The sequence below is a fragment of the Typopeltis vanoorti genome, chromosome 7, assembly GCF_054136105.1.
Source record: "Typopeltis vanoorti isolate ZY-2024b chromosome 7, IOZ_Tvanoo_1.0, whole genome shotgun sequence".
NCBI classification, from domain to species: Eukaryota; Metazoa; Arthropoda; class Arachnida; order Uropygi; family Thelyphonidae; genus Typopeltis; species Typopeltis vanoorti.
The window spans coordinates 62,664,044-62,691,603 of NC_143555.1; the positions used below are offsets into that span (position 1 = coordinate 62,664,044).

At 36.1% G+C, this 27,560-nt stretch overlaps 1 protein-coding gene across 3 annotated transcripts in view; it reads left to right on the forward strand.

Moving 5' to 3' along the window:
• Window positions 1–27,560, forward strand: part of LOC150104726 (serine/threonine-protein kinase DCLK1-like) — a 274,558-nt gene that overhangs the window by 229,928 nt on the left and 17,070 nt on the right. For 2 of the 3 annotated variants that reach the window (XM_090395906.1, XM_090395907.1), the window contains exon 14: window positions 14,053–14,166. In XM_090395906.1, the coding sequence (XP_090252032.1) occupies window positions 14,053–14,166 (114 nt within the window). Of the gene's footprint in view, window positions 1–14,052; window positions 15,017–27,560 lie in introns of all 3 variants that reach the window. The other variant, XR_016548579.1, reaches the window with a different exon arrangement.

The window sequence follows — 27,560 nt, forward strand, 5'->3', positions numbered from 1 at the left end:
GGTTTATGGGCAGCTGCTCGACCATGGATCCCCATTCCTCTTAACTCTCGATGCACAGTCATGATGCTGGCTAGACAGTTAGTAGCACTGTGGAACTCCTGGGTGATTGTTCCACTCGATGTCTGGCGATTTCCACGAATCACCTTCTTCAACACTTGAAGGTCCCTGTTTGTCATTAAACGTGGCCTGCCCCGACTGTGGTTTTGTTGTGGTTGTGCCTTTACATTTCCACTTCGCAATCACATCACCCACTGTTGACTTGAGCAACTTGAGGAGGATTGAAACGTCTCTGACAGATTTCTTACTGATGTGGCAACCAATAAATAGTCCATATTCGAAGTCACTAAGCTCCCTTGACCTACCCATTCTGCTAGTACTTATCACTGAACAACACACAGCTCCTTGCCTCCGTTTATACCTTTAAGTGAGGTCATACGGTCATAGTTTATGAAATACGGAGGAGTGTCTGGATGCTTTTGATCAGATAGTGTATACATTTCTTCAGTTGACTTCCTATCATACAAGCATTGCTAGTTCCATATTTGCTATTTTTCATTTGCCATCTTTGCTAAAAATTGTGCCTGACTAACTGAGATGTTTTACTTGTTCTCAATTCAGGATGTACTTCATGTTTTCAGTATTTTTGATTATTTTCCTTCTCTTTGACTTTTTATTACTGATTTTCATACCAAATTTATTGCAGCAATTATTCAGTTAGGGAATCCTGCACTTGTACTGGATTTATTCAGAAGTATAGTATCTTAAAATCCAGTTGTAAAGTGAAAATCTGAGATTAGCATTACCAATTTTGATATCTGGTTTAATACCACTTTCCTTCATAATGTGGTCCATCTAGATGAACAACAGTGGGGGATATAATGGGCATCCTTGTCTCACACCTAAATTAATAGCTTCTTGCACCGCTTTCATTTGACTGCTTATTTACGACTCAAATATAGACTATATATTGCTCACATTAATGTTCCCTTTACACCTTATAATTCAATGTTTTGAACAGCTTTTCTCTTGATACCTTGTCATATGCCTTTTCCATATCTCAGCATCATCATTAATTCCTGACATTTACCCTCAAGGGGGGGGGGGGTACAGGATATAATAGTGCCATGTTTACTCGAATATAACTAGCACTTTTTTTCTCAAAATTAATGCTTAAAAATCATTGTGCGAGATATATGCAAGGATTTTCGGAAACTAAAGTTTTCAGGAAAAAACTGAAAATGAGTCTGACTTACCAATGAGTATGACTTACTATTGCTACCTCCGGCCTCCAGAGCAGTTTCCTTGTGTGCATTGTTCAAAGTCATCTACCTAAATAGTGTCATCTTCTCTCTCATCCAGGGCATTAGAGATGCCGGTTTTTTTAAAAAAAACTCTTGGTAATTATTTCTGACAAAATCATTTCCCAGGCTTTCAAAAATCCAGTTGTACTACATTTCTAATGATGGTCTCCTAATATTCCCTGCTCAAGTGAACAATGCACACAGTTTCCTTGTGTGCTTTGTTCAAAGTCATCTATCCTAATTAGTGTCATCTTCTCTCTCATCCAGGGCATTAGAGATGCCGGTTTTTAAAAAACTCTTGGTAATTATTTCTGACAAAATCATTTCCCGGGCTCTCAAAATCCAGTTGTACAACATTTCTAATGATGGTCTCCTAATCTTCTCTGCTTGAGTCAAGTCCTAATCTTCCCTGCTCATTTCATACGTAATCCTTGAATGGTTTGTTGACTAATACATTCAAAGGCTGTAGACAAGGTGTAAGACCACCAGGAATAATGGCTACATCAGTCCTCATATCCAAAAGTTGTTTTATTATTTCAGGTCCTAAGTGTCCATGGAAGCTATTCTACACGAGGAGAGCAGGGCATCGAAATAAGACCCCTGGCCCTTTGTCCCAAACTGTTCTAGTCCAATCTCGAAATGTAGTATCCATCCATACTTTTTCTTGGACTCTTACATGAATTCCAGGTGGAAATTTCCCTTTCGGCATTGTTTTCCTTTTGAATATTACTTAAGGAGGCAACTTTTTTCCATCTTCAGTAATTGCAGGCAAGATTGTGCATTGCTGTTTTTCACTTCCAGTTGTGCGTATTATCACACTTTTTTTTCACCCTTATCTATTGTTGTTTGGTGTGGCATGTCGAAATGGAGGGATGTTTGATCAGCATTGGCTATTTGTGATAACATATAGTTATTGCCTTCCTAAGTTGAATCACATAGCAATGAAAAATTTATCAGTTTATCCTCAAAATCTTTCAGCATTCTTTGGCAAAGGGATTTCCTTTGACGAAGGGTAAGACTTTATTTTTCATGAATCTTGTGATCCAATCTCGGCTCACTTTCAGGTCTGTGCAACGGATGGCTCGTTTTGCAGCTAACTCATGCGTTTTGAAATATAGCATTTCATGTGAAACATAGTAACCATCTCTATGCAAACCTAACACACATTCAAGTAACGCTTCCTCTAATTCAGGAACCTTTCCATTTTTAGGTCCTCAGAATGCTTTCCTCGACTTACTGGTTCTTTCTAATGCAAGTTTCTGTTTATGCCAGTATCGCACATTAAACTCAGTCACTGTAAACTCACAGCCTGCTGCTTGATTGCCATGTTTTTCTGCAAACTCAATAACTTTAAGTTTAAAACCAGCACTGTAACTTGAATGTTTCTCCATATTTCAAGCAAAATAATATAATTGCAGAAATATTATTAGTTTTTACTACTCTTAAAAATGATGCTGAAAACTCTTCATAACATGGCAGTGTCTAAAGCTCAAGTTGTTGCTACTGAAGAGAGCGTTTGTCCTGATGGACAAAAGTACTGCTGCAGTGATGATAATTTATGAGGATAAGTTGACATTAGAAATATCTTGATTAAAAGAAATTATTAGAAAATCTACCAGAGAATTGGAAAAAGTGGAAATACGTTTGACTAAACTTAGACAGGATTAGAAAAAGGATCAGAACAAGAGCAGGCAGGAAAGTACTGAACTTGGTAGTCAAAATATTAATAACAACAAGGTAAGTCAGATAAAATCTAAGAAAAAAGAGGTCATGTGGTATGGTGACTCAATTTTAAAATTTGCGCTTGCTGAGGGAGTCACCACTTCTAGTTTCCCGGGAGCAAAGAATTAAAAATATGACAAACATAATTGAAAACTAAAAACGAAAAGTAAAAGAGATTGTAGTTCTGGTAGGTACAAATAATTTAAATAGTGTTACAAATATAGTATGAGAGAAGATATGAAAGGTCTGTTGGAAGAAGCTAGAAAGAAATGTGAGAGAGTAAAAATTGTTGGATTACTCCCCAGATATGACAGTACTGTGTTAAGGAGGGTGATGATAGCAAATGATTTCATGTGCAGGCTGTGTAGAAGATACGGATGCAAGTTTTTAGATGTATGGGGTGTGTTTGATGGCAGAAAATACTTCTATAAGAGGGATGGCCTGCACTTGAATTCATTTGGCATTAGAAGCTTGGAGAAATTACTTCTTGGTATGAGACCTAATGCAGAGAGTCAGGGAAACTAGATACAAGGGAGGAATGGGAAAACTGTGTGTAAAAGTTCAGCTATGGTATGCAAATGTGATGAAGATGTGAATGTCTTCAAATATGGTTATGTATGTGGCAAAGGGGTAGAAAAATATGCTTTAGGTTCAGACGTTTTATGTAAGCCTGGGGAGGGAAAAGAGAAAATTCTAGAACAAGACCAAATAAATTGCATATCTAATTATAAGAATAGCCTAGGTGGTGATTTATTATGTCTATACCAAATGCCAGGAGCATTAGGAACAAAGGTGGTGAGTTTGTTGCTTTATTGAATACGATGTGGTCTAAGATTGTTGGCATTACTGAAACCTGGCTATCAGAATCAGATATGGTAAGTGGGATCAAGTAATGGGTATACTATTTTTAGGAATGACAGAATAGATAGCAGAGGAGGAGTGCTGCTAATGATATTAGATGACTTAAGTCCAGTTAGGGTAGAAACATAAGAAAACAATGATGGTAACAATGTCCCATGTAGCAGTAAGTTTGGTTATCTGGTGTGAAGTGGAGGTTAACAGAATGAAATATATGGTGGGGTATTGCTACAGACCTGGCAGCTCAGTTGCAGGGGATGAAGAAATGCATTGCCAGTTTAACCTTATGGGTACCAAACGAATGATCAGTATGGGTGACTTTAATTTTCCAAACATTGATTGAGTAGAAGTGAAATCTCATGATAAAATGAAGAGGAATTTATTGAATTATTGCGAGACAACTTTCTCAAGCAGCATGTGAAAGAAGGAACTCGAGGTCAAAGAATGTTGGATTTGCTCATAGCATCAGAAGGGGTTTCTGTCAAGAATATGGCTATTTTACCACCAATTCGTGACAGTGATCATACTTTACTTTCTTGGGAAGTATCTAATTGTATTGATGCTCTGATTAAAACAAGTTGCATGCTGAACTACAAAGCTGGAAATTATGATCAGCTTAGGAGAATACTATTTTTTTTTTTTTTCATCTAGTATCAGTTACTGAATGGGAAAAATGTCAGTAATGCATGGGAATGTTTGAAAAAGTGCTTAAATGAGGCAGTATCTGAATGTATCCCTAGTGTTCGAAGAATAAATAGGTGGGGAGTGAAAGGGATGTCCAACCTTATTAAGCAAGAAATCCACCAGAAGATGATGTGTAAAGAATATCGTGAGAATAAGAGTGAGAGGAGTTATGAAAAGCTCAAGCCAGCAAAGTAACAAGTATTGTGAAGAAAGCTAAATTGGAGTATGAAAAGAAATTGGCCATGCAAGCAAAAGGCGATCCAAAAGAATTTTATTGTTATGCTACAAGCAAAAGAAAGAATGAATGTGGAAGAATAACTTTATTGAATACAGATGGTACGTGAGTGTTGGAAGGTAATGAGATTGTTCAGTTAATCAGTGCTAACTTTGCCAAGATATATCAATCAGGTGTATATAACATGGTGCACAGTGTTACTGCTACATTGGATAAAGAGGTTAGAGGTTCATGAAAATGAGGTTGAAGAGCTGTTGCATAACCTGGATAAAATTTGTCTGTAGGGACAGATGGAATATCAGCCTGTTTGCTAAAGGAATGTTCAGCCGAATTGGCTATGCCTTTCACATGTTTGTATAACTTGAGTCTCAGCTTAGGAATGATACCACAGGAATGGAAGGAATGTACGATAGTACCATTGTATAAGGGTGGTGCAAAAACTGATGTGCCTGACTACTGACCTATCAGTATCTCTGCTGTGGTAGTGAAGATTTTAGAGAAGAACTCCAAAATCAAAAAATTCTGAAGTCGCATACAGAAATGGGTAGATAGACAAGCTATACTCTGCAAGGAGCAGCATGGGTTAACTAAAGGAAGTACATGTTTTAGCCATTTGCTCATATTTTATAACAATGTCATGGCTGAGTTGGATAAAGGGAATGGATACACTATGATAATGTTGGATTTTTCTAAGACATTTGATAGGATACCACATGAAAGGCTGTTGCATAAACTGGAGAATATGGGATTGGAATACAAACTCTTGACTTGGATCACGGGATGGTTGACAGACATATCAAAAAGTGGTATACAGCAATGTGAATCTGCCAGATTTAAGGTGACCAGTGGTGTACCTCAGGGTTCAGTCCTTGGACCATTATTGTTTAATCTATACATTAATGACATCAGGAAGGATCTAACATCAAATGTGCAATTGTTTGCCAATGATGCAAAGATAGGCAGGGCAATCAAGGATGCTACTGATATTCAGCAATTACAAAATGATTTGAATAGACTGGAAATTTGGGTAAGCGAAAATGGCTGTCAATTTAATGTTAGTAAATGCAAAATTATGCACTTTGGTGTGATTAGAGTTCCAGTGACATATTATATTAGCAGGGTTTGCTACAAGAAACTGAAGAGGCAAGTATTGGCGTATTTGTATTCGTGGATAGGAATTTAAAGTTCAAAGGTCACATAGCAAAAGTTGCAAATACATTTCAGAGGATAATTCCGATGTTGAAGCAAACCTTGATTGTAAGGATAAGGAAGTCATTTTGCCTCTTTATAAGGCTTTGATAAAACCACATCTGGATTATTGTGCACAGATTTGGTTTCCTGGGTTCCAAGGGGTTAAAGAAGCTGTGGAAAGGGTGCAAAGGAGTTACAAAGGTTATATCTGGATTATGGGATTAATATTGAGGATAGATTGCAAGTGTGTATTGCAGAAGGAAAAGTGGTGACATGATAGAGATCTATAAACTTTTGAATCGGTGTTATAGGATATCAACCGATGAAATTTTTTTGTTATATGGAAGATGGGGAGAGAACTTGGGGGGGGGGGGGGCATTCATATAAGTTAAATTTATTTGCAGTCAAGAAAGGGGTAAGAGGTAGGTTTTTCTCCCAGAGAGCAGAGAGTGAGTGGAATAATTTGCCCTTAGGTGTGGTGAATGCATCTAGTGTGAATGAATTTAAGGGAAGGTATGATAGCTGGTTTGGATGATTTATAGCCTCCCTCGATGAGTCCTTGACTCCCTAGAGGTCTCAGATAATAATAAATTACCAGTAATTTACAAGACATGAGATATGTAATGAACAATCCTCCTTTGCAAATGATTAATGAGAAATGAAAGCAGAACATGAAACAGACAGCAATGGTAGGCCAACAGAGATAGAGCAGGTATGAAGACTTGCATATGATAATTGTGGTATTAACAGACGATCACGCAACACAACGAAAAAGGCAAGCAGACAATTGTTGAGTTGAAATTCTAATTCTCTTCAACCAAATTCCATAATATGTGAGACTGCAATAACAACATTTACTATATATTTCTTAGTTTTAACATGTTCACGACTAGGTGATGTTTTTGGCCATTTAGCATTCCAGCGGAATTTCTCATTACTGTATGTATATTGCTTAATGCGTCACGCAGGCGTGCTCAATTTTATTCCTGCTTGTTTCCATGCCACTTCTGCTCAAATGCAATCAAACAAATGCTTATTTCATGTAAATGAAAAATTGGCCAATAGTTTTTAGTTAGATACTGTGTTCGCTGGTGCAAAATATGGTTTTGCTTGAGTCTACACAGCATAGTTTCTGTGGGAGGGGACATGCGATTCATTAGTTAGTGCCGTTTTTATCCCAGTTGTCTCTAATTGCTATTTGTTGAGAAATATATTACACAGACTGTAAATGTTACCTTATTCAGTGATGCAATAAAACTACTTGTTTTTCTTGCATCTGCAGTATAGTGGCTGTTGGGGGATGGTGTGTTGTTTGCTGCAGAGAGCGAGTTACTACACCCCGAATGTGTTTAAACTTTTTTTTGTGTGTGTGCGAGATATATACAAAACTTCTTAATTTCTTTTTTCATAAATTAAAATCAGGGGTGAGAGTTATATGCAAGGGCAAGTTATATTTGACTAAATATAGTACTACATGAAAAACATTCACCACCACCACTAACTTCCTATCTACAAGTTTCTTTCAAATCAATCTGTTACCTGTCAAGACTCCCAACGTTATTAGATCTTATTTCTGTCTTCTAAGGCACTTTTTACTACATCAATCCGCTTATATCTTGGTCTTCCTCTGGGTCTTTTTCTTGCCAATCTGGAAGAAAACACTTGTTTAATTTGCTAGTGTTTTCCTATATTCCTTGCATAAATTTTACCAGGCACTCTTAGTAGGGAAATTCTTCTGTAATTCTCACATTGTTTATTTTTTTTTTTTAGATAGGTATTATGAGAGCTCTATTTCAATCATCTGGAATTTCACCCTTTTATAAAATATGTCGTTTCCTTTACTTTTATCTGTTTCTGTTTATTTATCCACGTTCTTACTTATACTTATTCTTGTCCCCCTTTTTCTGTGGTTAGCTAGACCTCTTGATGTAAGTCTATCTAACATAACAGTGCCTGAGCAATCGCACAATATCAATTGAGAAATTTATTTGATCTTAACGACTGTGCCACTTAATTGATCTTTTTATGTTTCAAAGTTAGGGCGAGAAGATAACAAAAATAAGTTAACACTTCTTTACGTGCAAGTTGTGGCTCATTACTGTATTCTATTCCTGCAGGCTCGCTAATATTTTCGGGATAGTGCATTGGCTAAGGAATGAGAACCAGGTAATTACAAAATAAAAACATTTATTATCAAACTAAAGGGTATGATACAAAGCACATAAAAACGTTAAGAAAAGATTAACTTAATCAAAAGCATTTTAACACATAAAACTACTTGCTATCTGAGCAACAGAAACTATAGTGCGTTCACTAACAGGAAACCTATTGTACCTTGAAATAAGTGTCTTCTATGACACAGCTTGGCTTACAATCATGCATAAATATTCCAGGAGGGATTACATTAACTTTCTTCCAACACATTCAATATTTAAATGATACTAATTCAGACACAAGCAACCTGTGAATTAGACATACTTAACAATACATATTCTTCTGTTATTTCACATTCAATCTTACCTGTCAGTTAACAAGTAACCTCTCTCAATCCTTAACGATTTTGAGTTACATTCACAAACATACTTCAACAAAATAATGCTTACTTGCTAACAACCTTGAGAGGAAAGTCAGACTTATATTCCATAACACACATTGAAAGTGGAATGTCTTCCGTCTGGTCAATCCTTGAGAGCTTTCCTTCGTCGGACGCACTGGGATTCTGCCATAGCTATCTGAAGCCTAGAGAGAGCTGGCAGCAGAGAAACATCGGGTGTCGGCGGTGGGAAGAACGATCCTCCTGGATTGCTGGAAGGAGCTCCAGTTGACCTCGCAGGTGAAGAGCCAAGCACAAGACCAAGGATCAAAAATCCCCAAAAGCCTAGAACCACATACTGCATTGTCTTTTATTCCATTTTCAGTCCTTTGTTCTTAATTAATAGTATTCCAGGATTAGCCAGAAGCAATGAAACAATTGAAGTCATCGCTGGCTGCTTGACCGTACGATTTCGGTGGTATTCAGCTCTAATCTAGCTTAACTCCTCTTAAGCTTTTACCAATAAGTCTAAAGTGCAGGTGCATTCTAACAGTAAATTATTCTTTTATATTTTTACATCTTACTAAGCACATTTTCTTATAAATTCAGACAAAAAAATTGGAAAATCCTTAGTGAAAATTCTCTATAAAATTATTTCTTGTGAGAATTTACACTTTGACACTATTATATAGTGAAACGTGTGGAGTATTCATAACTTAAACACACACTTGACCAAAGTAAGTACATAAATTATTTAATAAGTAAATATTTTGTCCTAAATATCTTAGAACATCATCAGTACAGTAATTTCATACTAGGAATAACATAGTTAGGGTGCATGCTTACGATGGAATCCCACTATGCATGCAATAGCGTGATATAGAATTAAATTAAAATATATCTGATAAAAAATAAATTACATGAAACAAAATGGCATACATAAATTTATTTTAAACAATTAAGGATGACAATTTCCCAAATTTTAGGGATAGTAAGAAGGTCATTACTGTTTAAATTGCATCTGTGACGTAGGGCTTCAGTACTTTCTTTATACAAACGCTCATGTTTATATAAGGATCTATGTAGACGTTTGGTGTTTTTCCACTGGATCCTATGATTTGGGTTTTCAACTCTGTGTTGCAAGGCCAGATTTGTGTAGTTTGATAAGACGGATGTGGTATTGATGTTCATAGATGCATTTACTAATAGATCTCTCTGTCTGTCTGTAGTAAGACAAGAACATGGAACTTTGTAAATGCCAGTTAGTATCAAAGGTGAGAGTTTGTCTTTAGGAGAAGGTAGCAAATTGTAGATCTGGTTGATTGGTTTGTAGGTAGCAGCAAGTTTGTATTTCTTCATAATTTTTGACAGACGTTCAGAGATGCCTTTGACATACGGTATGGGAATTCTATGGGCTTATTCTTGTCTAGGTTGGTGTGGAGAAGTGAGTGATGATTTTTTGAGTTGTTTTTGGATTGTATCCATTTAGTAGGGCTGTATTTTTGATTTCCAATTCTTGGTTTAATGATTCTTCGGAGGAACAAAATCTGTGCGCTTTGGCTACTAATGATTTAATGATGCCATATTTTTGAGATGGATGGTGAGCAGATGAATTTTGAATGTAACGGCCTGAAAACGTCGGTTTACGATAGACAGAAGTGGAGATAGAACCATCTTCTTTTTGTTGGATGTGTAAATCCAGAAAGGAGATACCTTGTGAAGATTCTTTTTCTAGTGTGAATTTGATGCAAGGATGTTTATCTTATCTAGAAACAGGTATAGTTCTTGTTCAGAATGACTCCAAATGGCAAATACATCAACATATTGTAGCCAAATTTTTGGTTTAGGTTCAAATGTGAAAAATTTTTTTTCAAGGTATTCCAGAAAAAAGGTTGTCTAAGTTTGGTGATAAGGGAGAGCCCATTGCTGTTCCTTCCTCTTGCTTGTAAATTTTTTCTTTCCATGTGAAGTAACCTGTTGTAATAACAAATCACATCAAAGGGTTATCAGGATAAGTTAATGAGACAGGCATTGACAGGATCTTTGAGCTACTGAACTATAGGTGCTTGCAAAATCTGTAGGAGTTCATCTATGGGATTAGATAGTAATTTGGTGGATGGGTGTTGCTTGAATGTGCAAGGGAATTGGCCCAGGCTGTGTGTCTCAGTTCTAGCAGAGTTTTAAGAGTGGAAGGGAGGTTGATGGTTCCATGATCTAAAAGTTGATTAGAGGGCAGCATGATTTTGTTAAAGGGAAGTCTTACTTTGGCAGTTCTTATTTCTGTGATATCATGTAATGCTTAAGTTGGATAAAGGCAATGCCTATTCTGTGATGGGTTTTTGCAAAAGCATTTAACAGCATTCCACATGGGAATCTTAAGTAAGACTTCAGTAAGCATACACAAGCAAAGAAGATTTTTACTGTAGTAAAATGTAAAGCTATGCACTTTAGATTGAAACAGTTTGTGTGTATATTCTGTTGAAAGAGTTTCACTCTGAAAATTGAGGCCAGGGATTTGGGGATAACGGTTGAAATTGAAGTTTGAAGGCCATGATCAAATGATTTCTTTCAATAACTTATTTGTAAACAGGGTTTTCATAAATGTTTAACCTAATTACTATCTCATTACATACAGTACCTCCTGCATTTGAGGGTACAGCAGTAAACCAATTTCTGCAGCCTGGCCTCCAGGGACTAAACTTGTTGGTAATAGATCAAGAAGCTTCTTGATCAATCAACTGGAAAATAATTCTGCTGCTTACTTTTGTGAGGCTGTGTCTGGAAAGAATTAGCATATAGAAAGAAGGGCCCAGACTTCCTGTGTGGGAGAGTAGTGACCAGTGAGTTATCCATCCCTGGTGCATGCCCCTGCTGTATAAATTGTCCTAATATTTCACTCATATGATGACAGACAAAATATTGTAAGTCACTATAGTTAAAAAATATAAAACATGTATCAAAAAATTGGAAATAACAATCAACAAAAATTAATGTGCACAACCACCTACGAACATCCAGACCTGATAAGTTATTCATCCCTCAATCTCAGCTGTCATCCTCTGCAACTATATCTCACTGACTTTCCTCATTACATAATGCATGATGCTTTTCATAAGAAGAGTGGAACATTCACCAGGTCTGATATCCCACACCAGAGTATCAGATCTACGATCTTCTTTCCATGGTATGCTTTGGCTCATGATTTCCTTACTATTTCACTTTTATTTCATTCATTTGCTGCCCTTACCATTCTCCTAACTCTGATTTTACTAATTTATTCGATGTTCATCACCAAAAGTCATTCACAATCAAATTACACTAGCAGTGAGATAATCTTCCTTGGTCACCAACTTCACAGACCAAGCTGAAACAGAAGCCAAATTGTTTGCTGGCAGTAATGGTTGAATACAGATAGTTCTCCCAACACCCTAGACCCTTTTCTTAACCAGCTCTCCTTCCTACATTGCTGATGTTAGCTCTCCTTTTAGTAGTTTGACCATAATCTTGTCTAGGTTTCCTTTTCTATAGATCATCGTTCTTCCAATCTCATCCTCATATCCTATGGCACTTAATGGTCCCAATTTGAATGACGTTCAGGATTTCTTTGCCTTGTTTCCATAGTCTCATTATTTCCACTTTGTGATCAAAGGACTTGCTGCAAGAGAAATTATTTTCAGTGGAATAAGTGCTTTATTTCCCAACTTCTCTCTAAGCCCTTCTCCAAGCCTTGGTTCTCCAGCATTTGTGCCAAAGCACAAATGGCCTCTAAATCCTTGTATTTTTCCCTTGTTCTGAATATTTTTAATGTGTAAATACAAAAGTTAACACTTTGTTCACAAATTTCTAGCTTAAAACTAACAAGCCATTAGTAGATATAGTTGTATAGGGTGAAACGGGATTACTTAAAACTGCGTGTGCCTATGATGTGACTACACTGAGATATGATAATATCACATAAAAAAAAAAAAAACTAAAAAAAAAAAAAACTAATGATGACTAAGGAAAGCAGCCGAAATCAAAAATTTAGCATACCCAGTGGTCATCAAAACTCTATCCCTACTCAGTTTATACCTCAGCCCATAACATCGAAAATCAGAAAATCCAACACAAACTTTGAAATTGCCAAATGCACTAAGCATTACTTACTGCTCCAATGACACAAGTGTTGTGGCCCATGTCCAAGTCTTTAGGACACAGTGTGTGATTCTGGATGTGATTACATCCAGAATCAGTCTTTTCCTCCATCTCTTGTTTAGACAACCAAGGCAAATCTATTACACAGATTAACCATGCTATGCCTATTCTGATCTTTCATCAGAAAGATATCAAAAAATATCCAATACTCAGCATATGAAAAATGAAAAAGTAGTGATGACTAAGGAAAATGACTTTTCCATATTTTTGGTGAAATCATCCATTTATTAGATTCAAGTTTTGGGTGGTGGGTGTATTAAAGCTTCAGCACTTTCTTGAATTAAATGTTTTAATTTTATTTTAGATGACCAAGGAAAAGTGAAAATCATAATCTGCTCAAGGAAAAGAGAAGTGGTGTTGAAGGATTGTTCTGTCAACTTGGATAGTTATGGTTTAAGTTACCAAGAGAGGAGATGATATTAACAGTATATGTGTGGAAAGTGATCTAGTTAAGAAAAGATCAGTTGTGCTAGAAGGGTGGAATGAATTATCTGGTATCCTAATGGGTAGATAGACAACTTGCAGAAGATTATTGCTGACAGCAAATGCCTGTATCTTTCATATGATTACTGAAGTTGGGCAATGAATGCAGTTTGAATTGTCAACAGTGAAATCTCAGGAATATGACTTCACTTATTTGGGTTGCAGAAAATAATTTTAAATACTACTAAGGAAATATGGTCAGCATTGTTATCAGAATTTGGAGAGTGATGAATCCAGTTGAATGGGGTAAAAAAAAGTTTTGAGCCAGAGCAGATTGAAATGAGCAGATTCGAAGTTTTGCATTCTCTGACATGTGATGTCAGATTTAACAAATGTACATTCTACAGCATTATTGTGGAGGGAGTTATGTGGAGTAATTTGAAATTTTGAATTGTGGCAGCCTTTGAGCCCTCATTTGTTGTTCTTTTAGACAATAGACCTAACTTATTATTTTGAAGTGCATACTTTTTGGCATTAAAATTTAGAGAGGATGGCAGGTATGGAAGTTTAATGCTTTTTTTGTTTTCATGTTTTCAGTTGATTTTTTTTTTGAGGGGTGGGGATTAGTTTTTATAACCCTCTCTTAAACAAAAAAAAAGTGCAAAAAAAATAGTCAAAATGTTGTTATAGTAAAAATTTAGTCCAAGATTAGTTCTTTTAATGTCAGATATTCTTTAATACTCGAAGTGTATTAACAAAAATTGCTTTAAAGATGCATCATTCAACATTGAATTTTAATAAATTTAGAAGTTAGAGCTATTACATATTGGGGAAAGCATTTAAAACATTTTGAAAAGTGAATTTAGTGTTAACACAATTTTTTTAAAATTTTTTTTTTCCCCTCATTACAGGAAGAAATTATTTCTGATCAAGACAGGCACTCTTTAGTATCCCGAGAACTTGGCATGCATTTTGAACATAAAAGCAAACCTTCCTTGAAGTCTGCTGGCATTGCACTAATAGCTGTAAGTAGTTGATGCTTGGGGCTTGCCTGGCACACAGCTTTGGCCTAGTCTTCCAGTGATACAGTCCAATTTCCATCATTAATACCTGATAGTATGGTATATTTGCCTCAAACAATTAAATTGTTAGGGTTCCTGCAATAATTTAACAGTTGTGGAACATTTGTAGTACCCTAATTGTGATAGAGGTTTTTTATACCTTTCTACAGCCACTTTCATTAGTCCAATCAATGTACAGAATATTTGTGATCTTATTTTTCTAGTCATAAAAGTTTGTTTTTGTTAAATTGTTAGTGCAAAATAATAAACTATGTTTAAAAATATAAATTCCCTCCAAAGCTGTGTGTTAAGACAGAATGAAATTTCTGCATGGCTTGTCTTTCTAGTAGTTGATTTGGGGCCTTGTTTTCTCTGAGGATTCAATGTTATCTATCTTTGCTGTTTTGCATTCTTATGCATAGTTTTGTTATCTTAAATGTTATTTATGTCCATTTCAAATTTAATACTTAATCATTCAAAACTATGTAGGTCCTTCCCTCCCCCCAAAGATTGAATAGCTGAAGAAAATTAAACTGATAATGATTAATGCATGCATATGCTGTTGTCATGAATGTGGTAATGAAACTTCACATAGTTCAAGTGTGTAATCTTGTATGTTGCATTTGCTTTATATATATTTTTTACAAAAAAACAAAAGAATGCTGCTTGTTTGCTTGGCTTTCTCTCCTTTCTTTCTTGTTTTCTTCTCTCTTTAATGCCTTCAGCTTTGTCTTTGAGAACATTCCCTTTGCTACACAGCATGTTAAAATAAAAACATGCTGAAATCTTGGAGATGCAGGGATGTCAATATAGAGTAAGTAATTATTTTTATTTCTTCCCATAATCACTTTTTTTATTCTAAAATAAGGATATGAGTTCATTTCAACTTATTACAGTAAAATCTTAATGCAAAAGAGTTACATGCCACCAAAATATTTAGTTTGAAACTTGTGATTTGGTATGTTTATGTTTTACAGCACACGGTGAGAAGACTAAGCTCACAGTGCAAAAATACTGATTTATCTTGCTAGCCTTAGTAGGTTCTATACAATCATTTATCACTAATACATTTTTAGAAACCAAAGAAATGGGGAAGATTTGAGATGTTCTATGAGACTAGTACCTTTTTAATGATTTATTAGTCAGTTGATTCTCACTATAGTGCAATCTACTGTAATGGGTTTGACTGTATTTAATAATTGGAAAGCCTACTGAAAAAAGTGAAAAGATCCCCTTTACTTTCTAGTAGTTTCAGCTTCCTGAAAGAAGAAAATTGATGTGCAGACTGGTTGTGCGTATTTTAAAAAAACATTGTTACTACATTTGCTGTGAATACTTTATAATAGCAGTCATGACACGTTAAAATTCCGATTTTATAGGACAGCTACATATCAGTTTCATGGTTTTAAAAAAAATCTGCACATTTTTTATCCAATTTATAGTGTGGGAGATTTCACATGTGAAGCAAAATTGTCTTCTCCAAGTTCAGAAGTCAAGGTTCAAATTCCTTAATGGATGAGAATTCCAACTGTGGTTTTAAGCAACTTGTGAAAGAGCTGTAGGAAGTTTTTTTGCTTTGTTTATAAATTAAATTAAACTTGCCAAGAAATTATATTGTTTAATCTTTATCTAAGTAAAAGTGTCCTGTTAATCCCAGGTATTGCTCCCATAGATGAGCCCCTCAATAAAAGTAGAAACAGGTCTTGGGGTGGGGGAAGCATAGCACTATCTGAAAGGATGTGTGCTTTGCAATATTGGATACTAACACAATTGATGTGAAGTCATCAGCCTCTATATACAACTAGCCTAGCCATTAAGATGCTTCATGTACATACTTTGTTTGCTTATGCTTGGATAAAGGATTAAACAAGAATATAATTCTTGGCAAGTTTAATTCAACATTCTGAAATGTTATGAATATTGAAATGGCAGTTTAGTAATTTCTGGTTAGTATTAGGTATGTTTAGCAACATTTAAAAATCAAAGTCAGCCACAAACATAGGTTTCCTGTTGCAGTGTATTACTTTTGCATTCAGAAAAAATGAATTGTCTGATTACACATACTATCATTAGTAAAAACTAATGTTTGCATTTTATTAAGAAAAAAATTCGGTAACTGAAATATTTAAAATAATTGTTGCTGAATTATTTATTGTCATGGAATTAATGTCACAATACATGCTACATTTTAGAAGAAAATTTAAAACAAGGACTGTAAAACTCCACATTGATGGCTATTTTATATCCCTATCTCGTTTTCATTACCCACTTGGAATGAATCCTCAAGTGGATGTTGCTATGTATAGTCTCCAGAGTATGTTCTGAAAACTGGGGCTGTACTGGAGGTAGTAGGGGAGACGAGATCTGGGGGGGGGGGTGATGATTGATAGAAAACTGAAATTCACAGTGCAAAGGTGGTAAAGGTAACCCAGAGGATTGCTGCAATACTGAGAAGGATGCTGGCCTGCAGAGATAAGAGGTCCATTGTATAAGACCCTAATCAGACCACACTTAGACTATTCTCAAATTTTGTCCCCAGGATTTGAAGGGAATAAATTAACTGGAAAGGGTACAGAGGCAGATAATCAATCCCAACTTGCCATTCAGATGATCTCAGATGTAATTTTTATGTTCTTCAAGGTGTATGTTAACTGACCTACCAGTTTGTTCAAAGTAGACTAATTTGCAGGCACAAGGAACTTTATACACTCCTGAATGTTCAAGAGGACGAAGTCAATCTTTAGGAGAATATATAAAAGTAGCTGGTTGAATGAAAAGTTTGAAAGTGAGATGGAGATCATATTTGCAAAGAACTTTGGTTATTTTTTCTTATGTACCCTTAACATATGGAATAGGGACTAGTTTTGCTGTGATTCTCTGTGTTGGGTGTAGTTGGGATGATGGTGGTGGTGGGGTGGGGGGGGGATGCATCTAATATTTTATCTGTTTTATATGGGCTGTAGCCATTGGCCAGAAAGGTGCTGCGAAGGTCCCTAAGCTCAGTTTCAAGGGCTTCGTCTTTTCCAGAGAGGAAATCAGATCTGAAGTCCCACTATCTAGCTGTATACAAGATGGTGTTCCAATCGGTGTTAACTTGCTCATCTTGGAATTGGGTTAGAATTAGCAGTTGTTAAAAATTTTGGGAGGTGGAGTGAACAGATGGCATCAGTGGCAGAACGATTAAAAATATATTAGAAGGGAATTTGACATTGTTAGAATTCATTCAGGAATGTGTGAACAAAGGAAATTAAGGTGATATGGCTACCTTAACAGAATTGTGTAGACAAGGTTAGTACACCAGGTATTTTGATGTAAGAATTAAAAGACCCAGAAGAAAGCTGTATCTAGGCAGATTAATGTAGTTTGAAGTCCCTTAGACAAACAGATTGCACACTGAAGTCCTTATATATGAGACTAATCTGAAGGAAAATTGTTAAGTTTGTAATGCAAACTTAGGTAGTGCTATCATGGTATCCTGTACATCCCTTTACATGTCAAGAATTTGTCTTCTCTATGCACACTACCCAACTGACATCTTATGTTCAGTCTATCTTCCCTTCCTCCCAAAGAGGAAATAAATCAATGATGAAATTACTCTTGCCTATATTTTTGGAGAATGCCATCAAGAGCAAACTTCATCACTGCTTGGAGTCTCATCCATTATCAATATGGAGTCCACCAATTTTGCTCCTTGGCAGATCGCCTAATCAAAATTATTTACTTTTTGGATGCAAGCCTTTGGAAGATTCAATGGAACTTGTTTCTTGATTTTTCTAAGGTGTATGATCAAGTCTAGCATAGAGGCCTGCTTACCAGACTACCACATTATGGTCTGCCTTTTACAATTTCTTTGTCAATTTTTTAATGTGGTTTGTTCTGCTGGGTTATGTGTCATGGTGGATTGTTGTCTTTTATTCACAAGCCTCCCTAGCTCACTCTGTTGATAGTGTCCTTTGGTCGAAAATAGCTGGATTTGAATCCCATCTAAGATACAAGAAACATAAAGAATTTTCATTTAAATATGATAATATGATACTGATCCGGATCAGTATCCGGATACTGATCACTCTACAGCAATTAGTCAAATTGACCCTGACAAATCACCCAGTATAGATCTTATCTTTGGACATATGACTAAAAACATGGGAGTATAAGCCAAAACCAGATTACTGAAGATATTTAACACTTCCTGGAATACAGGTAAACTGCCAAAAATGTGTGAAACATCAGTCATTATACCCTTACTAAAACCTAACAAAAACCCTAGTGACTGTAAAAGCTACAGACCAATAACTTTAACTAGTACCCTTTGAAACGAAACAAAAATAATACATACTAGACTTATGAATTGGCTCTTAGAAAATAACAAGATCAACTTCTACCAAACAGCGTACAGATCCCAACACAGTACAGAAGATCAATTATTTTATCTTAGCCAATCAATCATAGATGGCTTTCGAGAAAAACCACTAAAGAAGACAACGGCAATTTTCTTAGATCTTGCAGCTGCCTTCGATCGTAATGTGGAGACAAATTTTAATAAAAATTGCATACGATACTGGAATAAAGGGGAATGCATTAATTTGGATTTCAGATTTCATGAAAGGAAGAAAAATTAAAGTGAAAGTTAATGGAACTTCTTCGAACATACATCGAACTTGGGCTGGAGTCCCACAAGGTTCTGTTCTAAGCCCGCTCCTATTTCTTATCTATATGAACAATATTCATTCTCGCGTAGTAAATGACACAAAAATAGCATGCTATGCGGATGATATAGCAATCTGGCAGATAAGCAGCAATCCTCAATAATCTGAGAAAGTCCTAAATAAATCAATAAAAGGCTTAGAAAGATGGGCAAAGGAACTCAAATTACAGAAAAAACAAAACTTAGTATCTTCTTCACTGATAGAAAAAAATAGATACAATTACAACCCCTAAATCACAATATATAATACCAAAATAGGAAAAACAGTCTCCCAAATACTTAGGCCTAACCCTAGATACTGAACTAAGATTTATAACCCATATCACAAATTTATCTAATAAAGCTCTTAAAAAGCTTAATAGCTTTTTTATAGGGGTGCTTAAGGGTCAAAGCTTTATAACTGAGAGGAGACCTCCACATAGCCTTTAAAGGAATGCGGAGAACCGACCAGGGCTTCTGACCTAATGCCCAATACTCACTTTCTCGTGGTGCACCCTGTTGGGTAACTACCTGGATACTGAACAAATGTATCCAGGTAGGGCTGGGCTGGCAATTTGGGATTTAGCCGACCAAATTGTATTCCTATTGGCTTAAACCAAAATACAAAATGATGAATTGACATGCCGGCTGGGGTGTCGCGTGGTTAAACAATGCCCCCATTGTTTTCGCCATGGAAGCAGGCTGAACAGTGAAAAGTCAGCTACTGGAAAATCTGAAAACAAACCCTAACTCAACACCACCAGAGTTAAAGATCAGTACTATCAATGTAAGAAGCCTGAATGGCAAAGAAATGGAGCTAGCTGAGGAATTAGATAATTACCAGATCGACATAATAGGGGTGACTGAAACAAAAAAGACCAAAACTGGTGAGATCTTTTTGAGCAATAAATACAAAATGTTATATTCAGGCAATGACAAGCAAGGAAAAGAAGGAGTAGCCATAGTATTCAACACAAAATACGAGGCTAATCTTCTTGAATGGCAGTCAGTCTCAAGTAGAGTAACATGGGCAAATATGAGAATGGGGAACTGGACAATGAGACTTATTTGTGCCTATGATCCCACAGAAGGTTCTACTAAGGTAGAAGTGGAGGAATTTTTTGAGGCTTAAGAAAAAGCAACTGACACAATGAAAAAGGAAAAGTTGGTCCTTGTTGGAGATCTAAATAGCACAGTAGGAAATGATTGTGACACATACAAAAATATTTTGGGAAAATTTAGAGAAAAGAGCAAAGCTAATAATAATGGCAAATATCTGTTGGATTTCTGCTCAGGACATGGACTGGTTATTACTAACACCATGTTCCAACATAAAAATGTGCACAAATTCACATGGAGAGAAGAGGCTAGGAATAAGAAAAGTCTCATTGACTATGTTATTGTTGATAGTGATATTTTCTCCCTGGTGCAGGACACCAGAGTGTACAGAGGATTTGAAATTGGAAGTGATCACTATTTAGTCTTGAGCGGGATAAAATTGAATTTCATATTGAAAAGAATAACATGTAAGAAAGTTTTAAAGCGAATAAAAGTTGAGCAGCTCTCAGATGTGAGCTGTAGACTAAAATACACAAAGATTATTGAAGAAAAAATGAAAGAGTGTGAGAACAGGAATCAAACCTTGGAGATTCAGTGACAAACTCTGAAGAAAACATTGATTGATTCTGCCAGAGAGGCATGTGGTGAGGTTGTCTGCAAGGATAAAAAAATCAGAACTCCCTGGTGGACACAGGAAGTTAAAGAGGCAGTGAAGGAAAAGAAGAAAGCATATCAAAAGTTCCTGTCAAATAAGTCAGCTTGTGCTCTTAAGAGACAAATGCAAGAATGCTAAACACTATGTAAAACTAGCTAAACAAAAGTCATGGGAGGACTTTGGCAAGAATATAGAAAATAAATATCAAGACGGTGGCAAAATATTCCGGAGGTTGTTGAAGCTTAGGAATGGAGGAAAGAGTGCTGTAAAAGGAATTAGAGATGATAAAGGTGACATGAAAACTAGAGAAAAAGATATCCTTGAAGTATGGAGTAATTACTTTGAAAAACTGCTAAATGAAACAAGCAGTGATGACAGCACAGTGGTAAAAAACACTGACCAGGCATGCAGTCAGGAATACATATCCATACTTGAAGTAGAAAAAGCCATCAAAGGCCTGAAATGTGGAACGGCAGCAGGCATAGATGATATTCAACCAGAAATGCTGAAGTATGGTGGTATAAGAGTCTTACAGTGGCTGCACTGCATAGTTCAGAAAGTCTGGACAGAGGGACGAATTCCCGATGATTGGAGTAGAGCTCTCATAGTACCCATATATAATAAGGGAAATAAAACTGAATGTGAGAATTACAGAGGTATTTCCCTACTGAGTGTTCCTGGCAAAATCTATGCAAGTATACTTGAGAAACGGTTGAGAAGAATTGTGGTAGAAAAGCTTGGTGAAGAACAAGCTGGATTCAGGCCAAACAGAGGCTGTCAGGATCAGCCAAACAGAGGCTGTCAGGATCAGATCTTCACTTTACCACAAATAGTCGAGAAAGCATGGGAATATAACAAAGATCTGTATTTAAGTTTTGTCGATTTGGAAAAGGCATATGATAAGGTGCCAAGAGAGAGAGAAAGAAGCTATTCAATACGCTGCAGTTATATGGTGTCAATGGGGCATTATATCAAGCAATAGTTAGTCTTTATTTGAGTTGTAAGTCAGCAGTGAGAATTGAAGGAAATACAGGAAGATGGTTTAATGTTAAATCTGGTGTGAGACAAGGATGTACATTATCCCCTCTGTTATTCATTATCTATATGGATCACATTATGAAGGAAAGTGGTATTAAACATGATATCAAAATTGGAGATGTTAATGTCAGCTCTTTGCTTTATGTGGATGATGTTATACTTCTAAATAAATCTGCTACAAGTCTGCAAGATTCTCTGACTAAGTTGAATAGCTGTTGTAATAGATATGGTATGAAGGTCAGCAATAAAAAGACAAAGACAATGAAAATAGGCAGAATCATTGAAAATGTCAACTGTGTTGTGAATGGAGAACCTATGGAACAATTTCAGCTACTTAGGCACGATTTTTACTGAAGATGGTAAATTAAATATAGAAATAGACAACAGAATCAGCAAAGCTGGTATGGTGGGAGGTCAATTGAATAAATTCATATGGAATAAGAGAGAAATTAGTCGGAACACTAAATTAGCTGTATACAAGACAGTGTTCAAACCAGTTTTAATTTATGGATCTGAGAGCTGGGTCAGAAGTAAAACACTTGACCAAAGACTAGAGACCGCAGATATGAGAGTCCTGAGAAAGATTATAGGTGTGAACAGATGGCATCAATGGCAATATCATATTAAAAACAAGGATATTAGGAAAGAACTTGACATTGTCTGCATCCAGGAATGCGTTAGCAGAGCTAATCTCAGGTGGTATGGTCACCTAAACAGAATGGGTGAGGAAAGATTAGCAAAACAAGTGTTCTATGCCAGGTTGGCAGGAAAACGACCCAGAGGAAGACCAAGATATAGGTGGATTGATATGGTACAAAGTGCTTTAGACAATAGAAATATAAGATCTGATAATGTCGGAGTCTTGACAAGTAACAGACTGATTTGGAGGAAAATTGTAGATTGTAAGTTAGTAATGATATAATTTTTTCATGTAGTACTATCATATCCTGTACACCCCTTGTGGGTACATGGCAGGAATTTGATGATAGTGATGATGATGAAAAGGTTATTATCATCAAAAGGCTTTGTGAAACAAAGTGAGATGTAAAGCTGAAGACACTCAAAACTACATATACAGCACTTATACGACCCACTATGGAATATCTGCTCCAGCTTCCACTCGCTCAAAAGAAAAGCTTGACAGAGTACAATGAAGAGCAGCAAAAATTATCATCTCGTCCACAAATAACTTAAAAGCTCAACAAGAGTGTGGGCTTCACATACTGGAAGACAGAAGAAAACTCTCCAGAGTTCAGTTCACTAACAGAATCGCATCTCACTCAGGACTTTCAATGCCTGGACTGGAAAATCTAGACTGAAGAGATTATCTACTTTACACTATGATGAAATTAGAAAACAGATAGACTTCAGGCACCTGTTCATTGAAATCAGCAAAGACTCATTCTTTTCCACTAAACTACCAAAAAACCCAATGATTAACTTAAATCTCCTAGAACCATGTTCAAAAAAGTACTCGCAGCAGGTAAATAAAAGAAAAGGACTGACACCTCTTGTAGAAAGACTTATACATTGTTAACACATGACTATTAAATTATTTAAGGAATTTGCAATGTATACTGGAATATTAATTAAAAGAAACTTTAATGAATACTTCCTATATTTCGACAATGTCACATTGCCATCTTCATGGGAACATACAAATATGACACGTGTATGCAGGAACTACAAAAAGCAAATGAGGCAGAAGATAAGAAACTACTCTTGTTCCTAAAGTCCTAATGGTGCCCCTAATTGGGTTGTCTTGGCAGTTGGACTGATCTTCTCATGATGTAAGTCTCCCAAATTTGGGGCAGTCTCATGCACCCAAATTTGTTGAGGTTTGGAATGTTTTTTAGAGCTGAACCTGTTCTATGAATAGTCTTTCATACTTGGAACTTGCTGCGATGTATTACTTTGGCTTTCTTCCAACGTATTCTGTGGCGGGTGTCCAGAGCATGGTCTGCAAGCCCTGAGTGGCCGTACTGATGAAACCAGATGTAGTTGAAATCCTGATATTTGCTGTCGTGCCTGTTTAGCCAAAGTAGGACAGTTTACAGCTGCAAGGGACCTGGTATACCCTAAATAGGTCCAGGGGAAGTGGTTGGTCTTTGGTAGAGTGGATAAGGGATGCCAACTTTTTATATGGTTTGTAACAAGAAGTCAGGTCATATTTTTTAAGGATTTTGGTTATTTTTTCCGAGGTGTCCCATATGTAGGGAATGGTGATAGATTTGGTGTAATCTTTATTGTGGGGGGAGAGATTGTGGTTTAATATTTTTTTTGGATTTTTCAGGGGTTGTAGCCATTGACTAAGAATGTATTAAGGATTGTTCCTTCCCCCCGATGCTATTAGAGTAATTAGAGGGCTAGGGGTGAATCTTTTCTATTTACTTTATTTTCTACAGCCTATTCTAAGCAGTGGGAGTCTGCTGCTCTCCCAGGTTTGAAACCATACCATAATGGTTTCCTGAGGAAGGCAATGGGAAACCACCTCAGTATTATTTCCAAGAAATATGGTGAACTCGGCAAATTTAGTTCCACAACTGGCAAAAATGGGGTCTATTGGCAAACGATGGATGTCATGCCTGGCAGAAGAAGAAGAAATGAGGCTTCTCAGGTCTTTAACCTACGAAATCCTCAAATGGACAATGAGGATGGGATCCCAAGTATTGAGGAAAATAGGAAGAAAATAAGACATCCAAGAGAGAATGAGATAGAAACTATATGTGTTGCAACTTGGAATGTAAGAACAATGTTAAGAGTTGGTAAATTAGAGAACTTGAAGAAAGAAATGGAGAGGAATAAATTGGATTTGTTGGTCTAAGTGAATTCGGATGGGAAGATATAGAAGATTTTGAAAGTGATGGTTATAGAATTATATATTCCTGTAGAACACGGGGGAAAAATGGAGTAGCATTTGTGTTGAATGAAAATGTTAAAATTTCAGTAGAAAAAATAATATAAAAAAAGTGACAGGGCGATTATGATTAAACTGAAAGCAAAGCCTGTGAACATAATGATTATACAGATATATATATATGCCCACAAGTGACCATGATGAAAATGAAGTAGAAGAGATATATAATCAAATAGAAAAGATGATGGAAGAAGACAGAACTAAAAGGTGTACTATCTGGATGGGAGACCGGAATGTGTGGGGATAGGTGAAAAGGTAGAGAAGGGAATAACAGGAAGAGATGGCCTTGAAAAAGGAATGAGAGAGGTGAAAGACTTATAGAGTTTTGTAAAAGACACAAACTAATCATTGTTAATACTTGGTTTAAACTTCCAAAGAGAAGATGTACATGGAAAATGCCAAGTGATATTGCAAGATACCAGATTGATTCTATGTTAATACAAAACAGGTACAGAAACAGTGTAAAAAGGATATCAACATATCCAGGAGCTGATATTGACTCAGACCATAATTTGCTTGTTATGGAATTAAGAATACGATATAAGGAAATAAACAAAGGTAAAAGCAAGAAAAGGTGGAACCTAAAAAAACTCAAAGGTAGGAAATTCAGAGAACTGGAAAATAAAATAAGGAACAAAGAGAATATATCTGAGGAAACTATGGATGTTAATGCAAAATGGAATCAACTGAGAAACTTGATATATGAAGCAGCTGCTTAAGAGAGAGGTTTTGTGGAAGAGAAAGAATTAAAAAGCCATGGATTACAAATGAAATGATAAGAAAAATAGAGGAAAGAAGAAGATGGAAAAATGTAAACACTGAAGAGGGAAGAAGAAAATACAAATTATAAATAATGAAATGAGAAGAGAAACTGATAAAGCAAGAGAGGAATGGTTAAAAACAGAATGTAACGAAATTGAAGAAATGGAAAAAAGGGGGCGATATGATAAAATGTTTGAAAAAGCAAAAGAAATTACAAATATTAAAAAAAGCATAAGAAATCTGCCATTGAAATACAGGGTGAAAGATGGAAGGAATACATCGAAGAACTTGATTCAAAAAATGAAAGACCAACAAAAATTGAACTGGAAGAACAAAATGAAATCTCAACAGAAGAAAGAGGTCCTGATATACTAAAGAGCGAGGTAGAAACAGTAATTAAGGAATTAAAAAGTGGAAAGATGGAAGGAGTGGATGGAATACCTAGTGAAATCCTAAAACAACTGCAGAACAAAGGTATAACAGAAACATGGAAACTCTGCAACCGCATTTACAAAACAGGAGTATGGTCTAAAGATTTCACAGAGAGTATTCTTACACCGATTGTAAAGAAAAGCAATCCTGCTAAGTGCAGTGACTACAGAACTATAAGCATACTCTTGCATGCCTCCAAAGTACTGCTAAGAATATTAAATCAACGATTGTATAATAGAGTGGAGTATTTTCTGGGGGATGATCAATTTGGATTTAGAAAAGACAGAGGAACCAGAGATGCAATTGGAGTAATAAGGACCATATGCGAAAGGAATATAGAAGTAAATAAAGAAGTTTATACATGTTTCATCGACCTTGAAAAAGCGTTTGACATGGTGAAATGGGAAAATCTGATGGAAATATTATGCAAAATAGGTTTAGATTGGAGAGACCGAAGGTTAATAGCTGAATTATATATGAACTAGACAGCCATAATAAAGACAAAAGTAGGGAAAACTAAAAAATGTGTGATTGGCAGAGGTGTAAGACAGGGATGCTGCCTGTCACCGATGCTCTTCAATATATTCACAGAAGAAATGATAAAAGAAGCATTTGAATGAAGAGAAAAGAGAATCACTATTGGAGGAAGAACATTACAAAATATTAGATTTGCAGATGATCAAGCAATATTAGCTAATACCGAAAATGAACTACAAGCACCTAATGCAAAAATTTGAAAATATATGCAAGAAATATGGTATGAAAATTAATGCAAAGAAAACAAAAGTGATGAGAGTTTTCAGAAAACCAGGAAGTATCAAGGTGATGATGAATGGAGAAAGTGTAGAGCAAGTGAGACAATAGAAATACCTTAGTACTGTAATACAAGAAAAATGTGACATAAAAGAAAGAATTAACAAAGGAAAATATGCCTTTTATAGCAAGAAAAATTTGTTTATTAATAAAATAAATAAAATAAATAAAAATATAAAGAAAAGGCTTAAGTGCTATATTTGGAGTATGACCTTATATGGGTCAGAAACATGGACAATTGGGAAGAAAGAAGCTAAAATGTTGGAGGCATTTGAAATGTGGTTATGGAGAAAATAAAGTGGACTGAAAAAATCACCAATGAAGAAGTATTACAAAGAGTTGAAGAAAGGAAGTTACTAAAGACCCTAAGAAGAAGAAAGCATAACTGGATAGGACATGTATTAAGAGGAGACAGCCTACTGAAAAGAATGATAGAAGGGAAAATTGAAGGAAAGTGACCTAGAGGAAGAAGATGACTAATGATGCTTGATGATATAATGGGAACAAGAAGATATCAGGAAATGAAGGAGGAAGCAAGAGACAGAGGAAATTGGAGGAAGAGAATCTGCTGAGTTATACCATTGGACCTGTCAAGAGACAGAACACTAATGATAATGAAGATGATATAGTGTTTTAAATAACCCCATATTGTTGTGCAGGGGGGGGGGGGGGGGCAAATTGCTGGTGAATGTATCTGCCTGTATGGGTGGGTTTTCTATAAACAGAGAAAACCAAGGATCCATCAGGCTGGTGAGTGATTAGAGTGTCTAGGAAAGGGAGGCTGTTGTTTTCCAAGGTGAACAGGATTCTGTGGTGTTGGTTGTTTAAGTGTGTTAAGAAGGATTGGAGTGTATCTGAGCCATGTGGCCAAATAGCGAACACATCCACGTAACGAAGCCAGATAGTGGGTTTTTGTGGGGCAGAGTTTAAGGCTTTCTCTTCAAAAGTCTCCATAAAGAAGTTGGCCAAGGGTGGTGAAAGTGGTGAATTCATGGCTG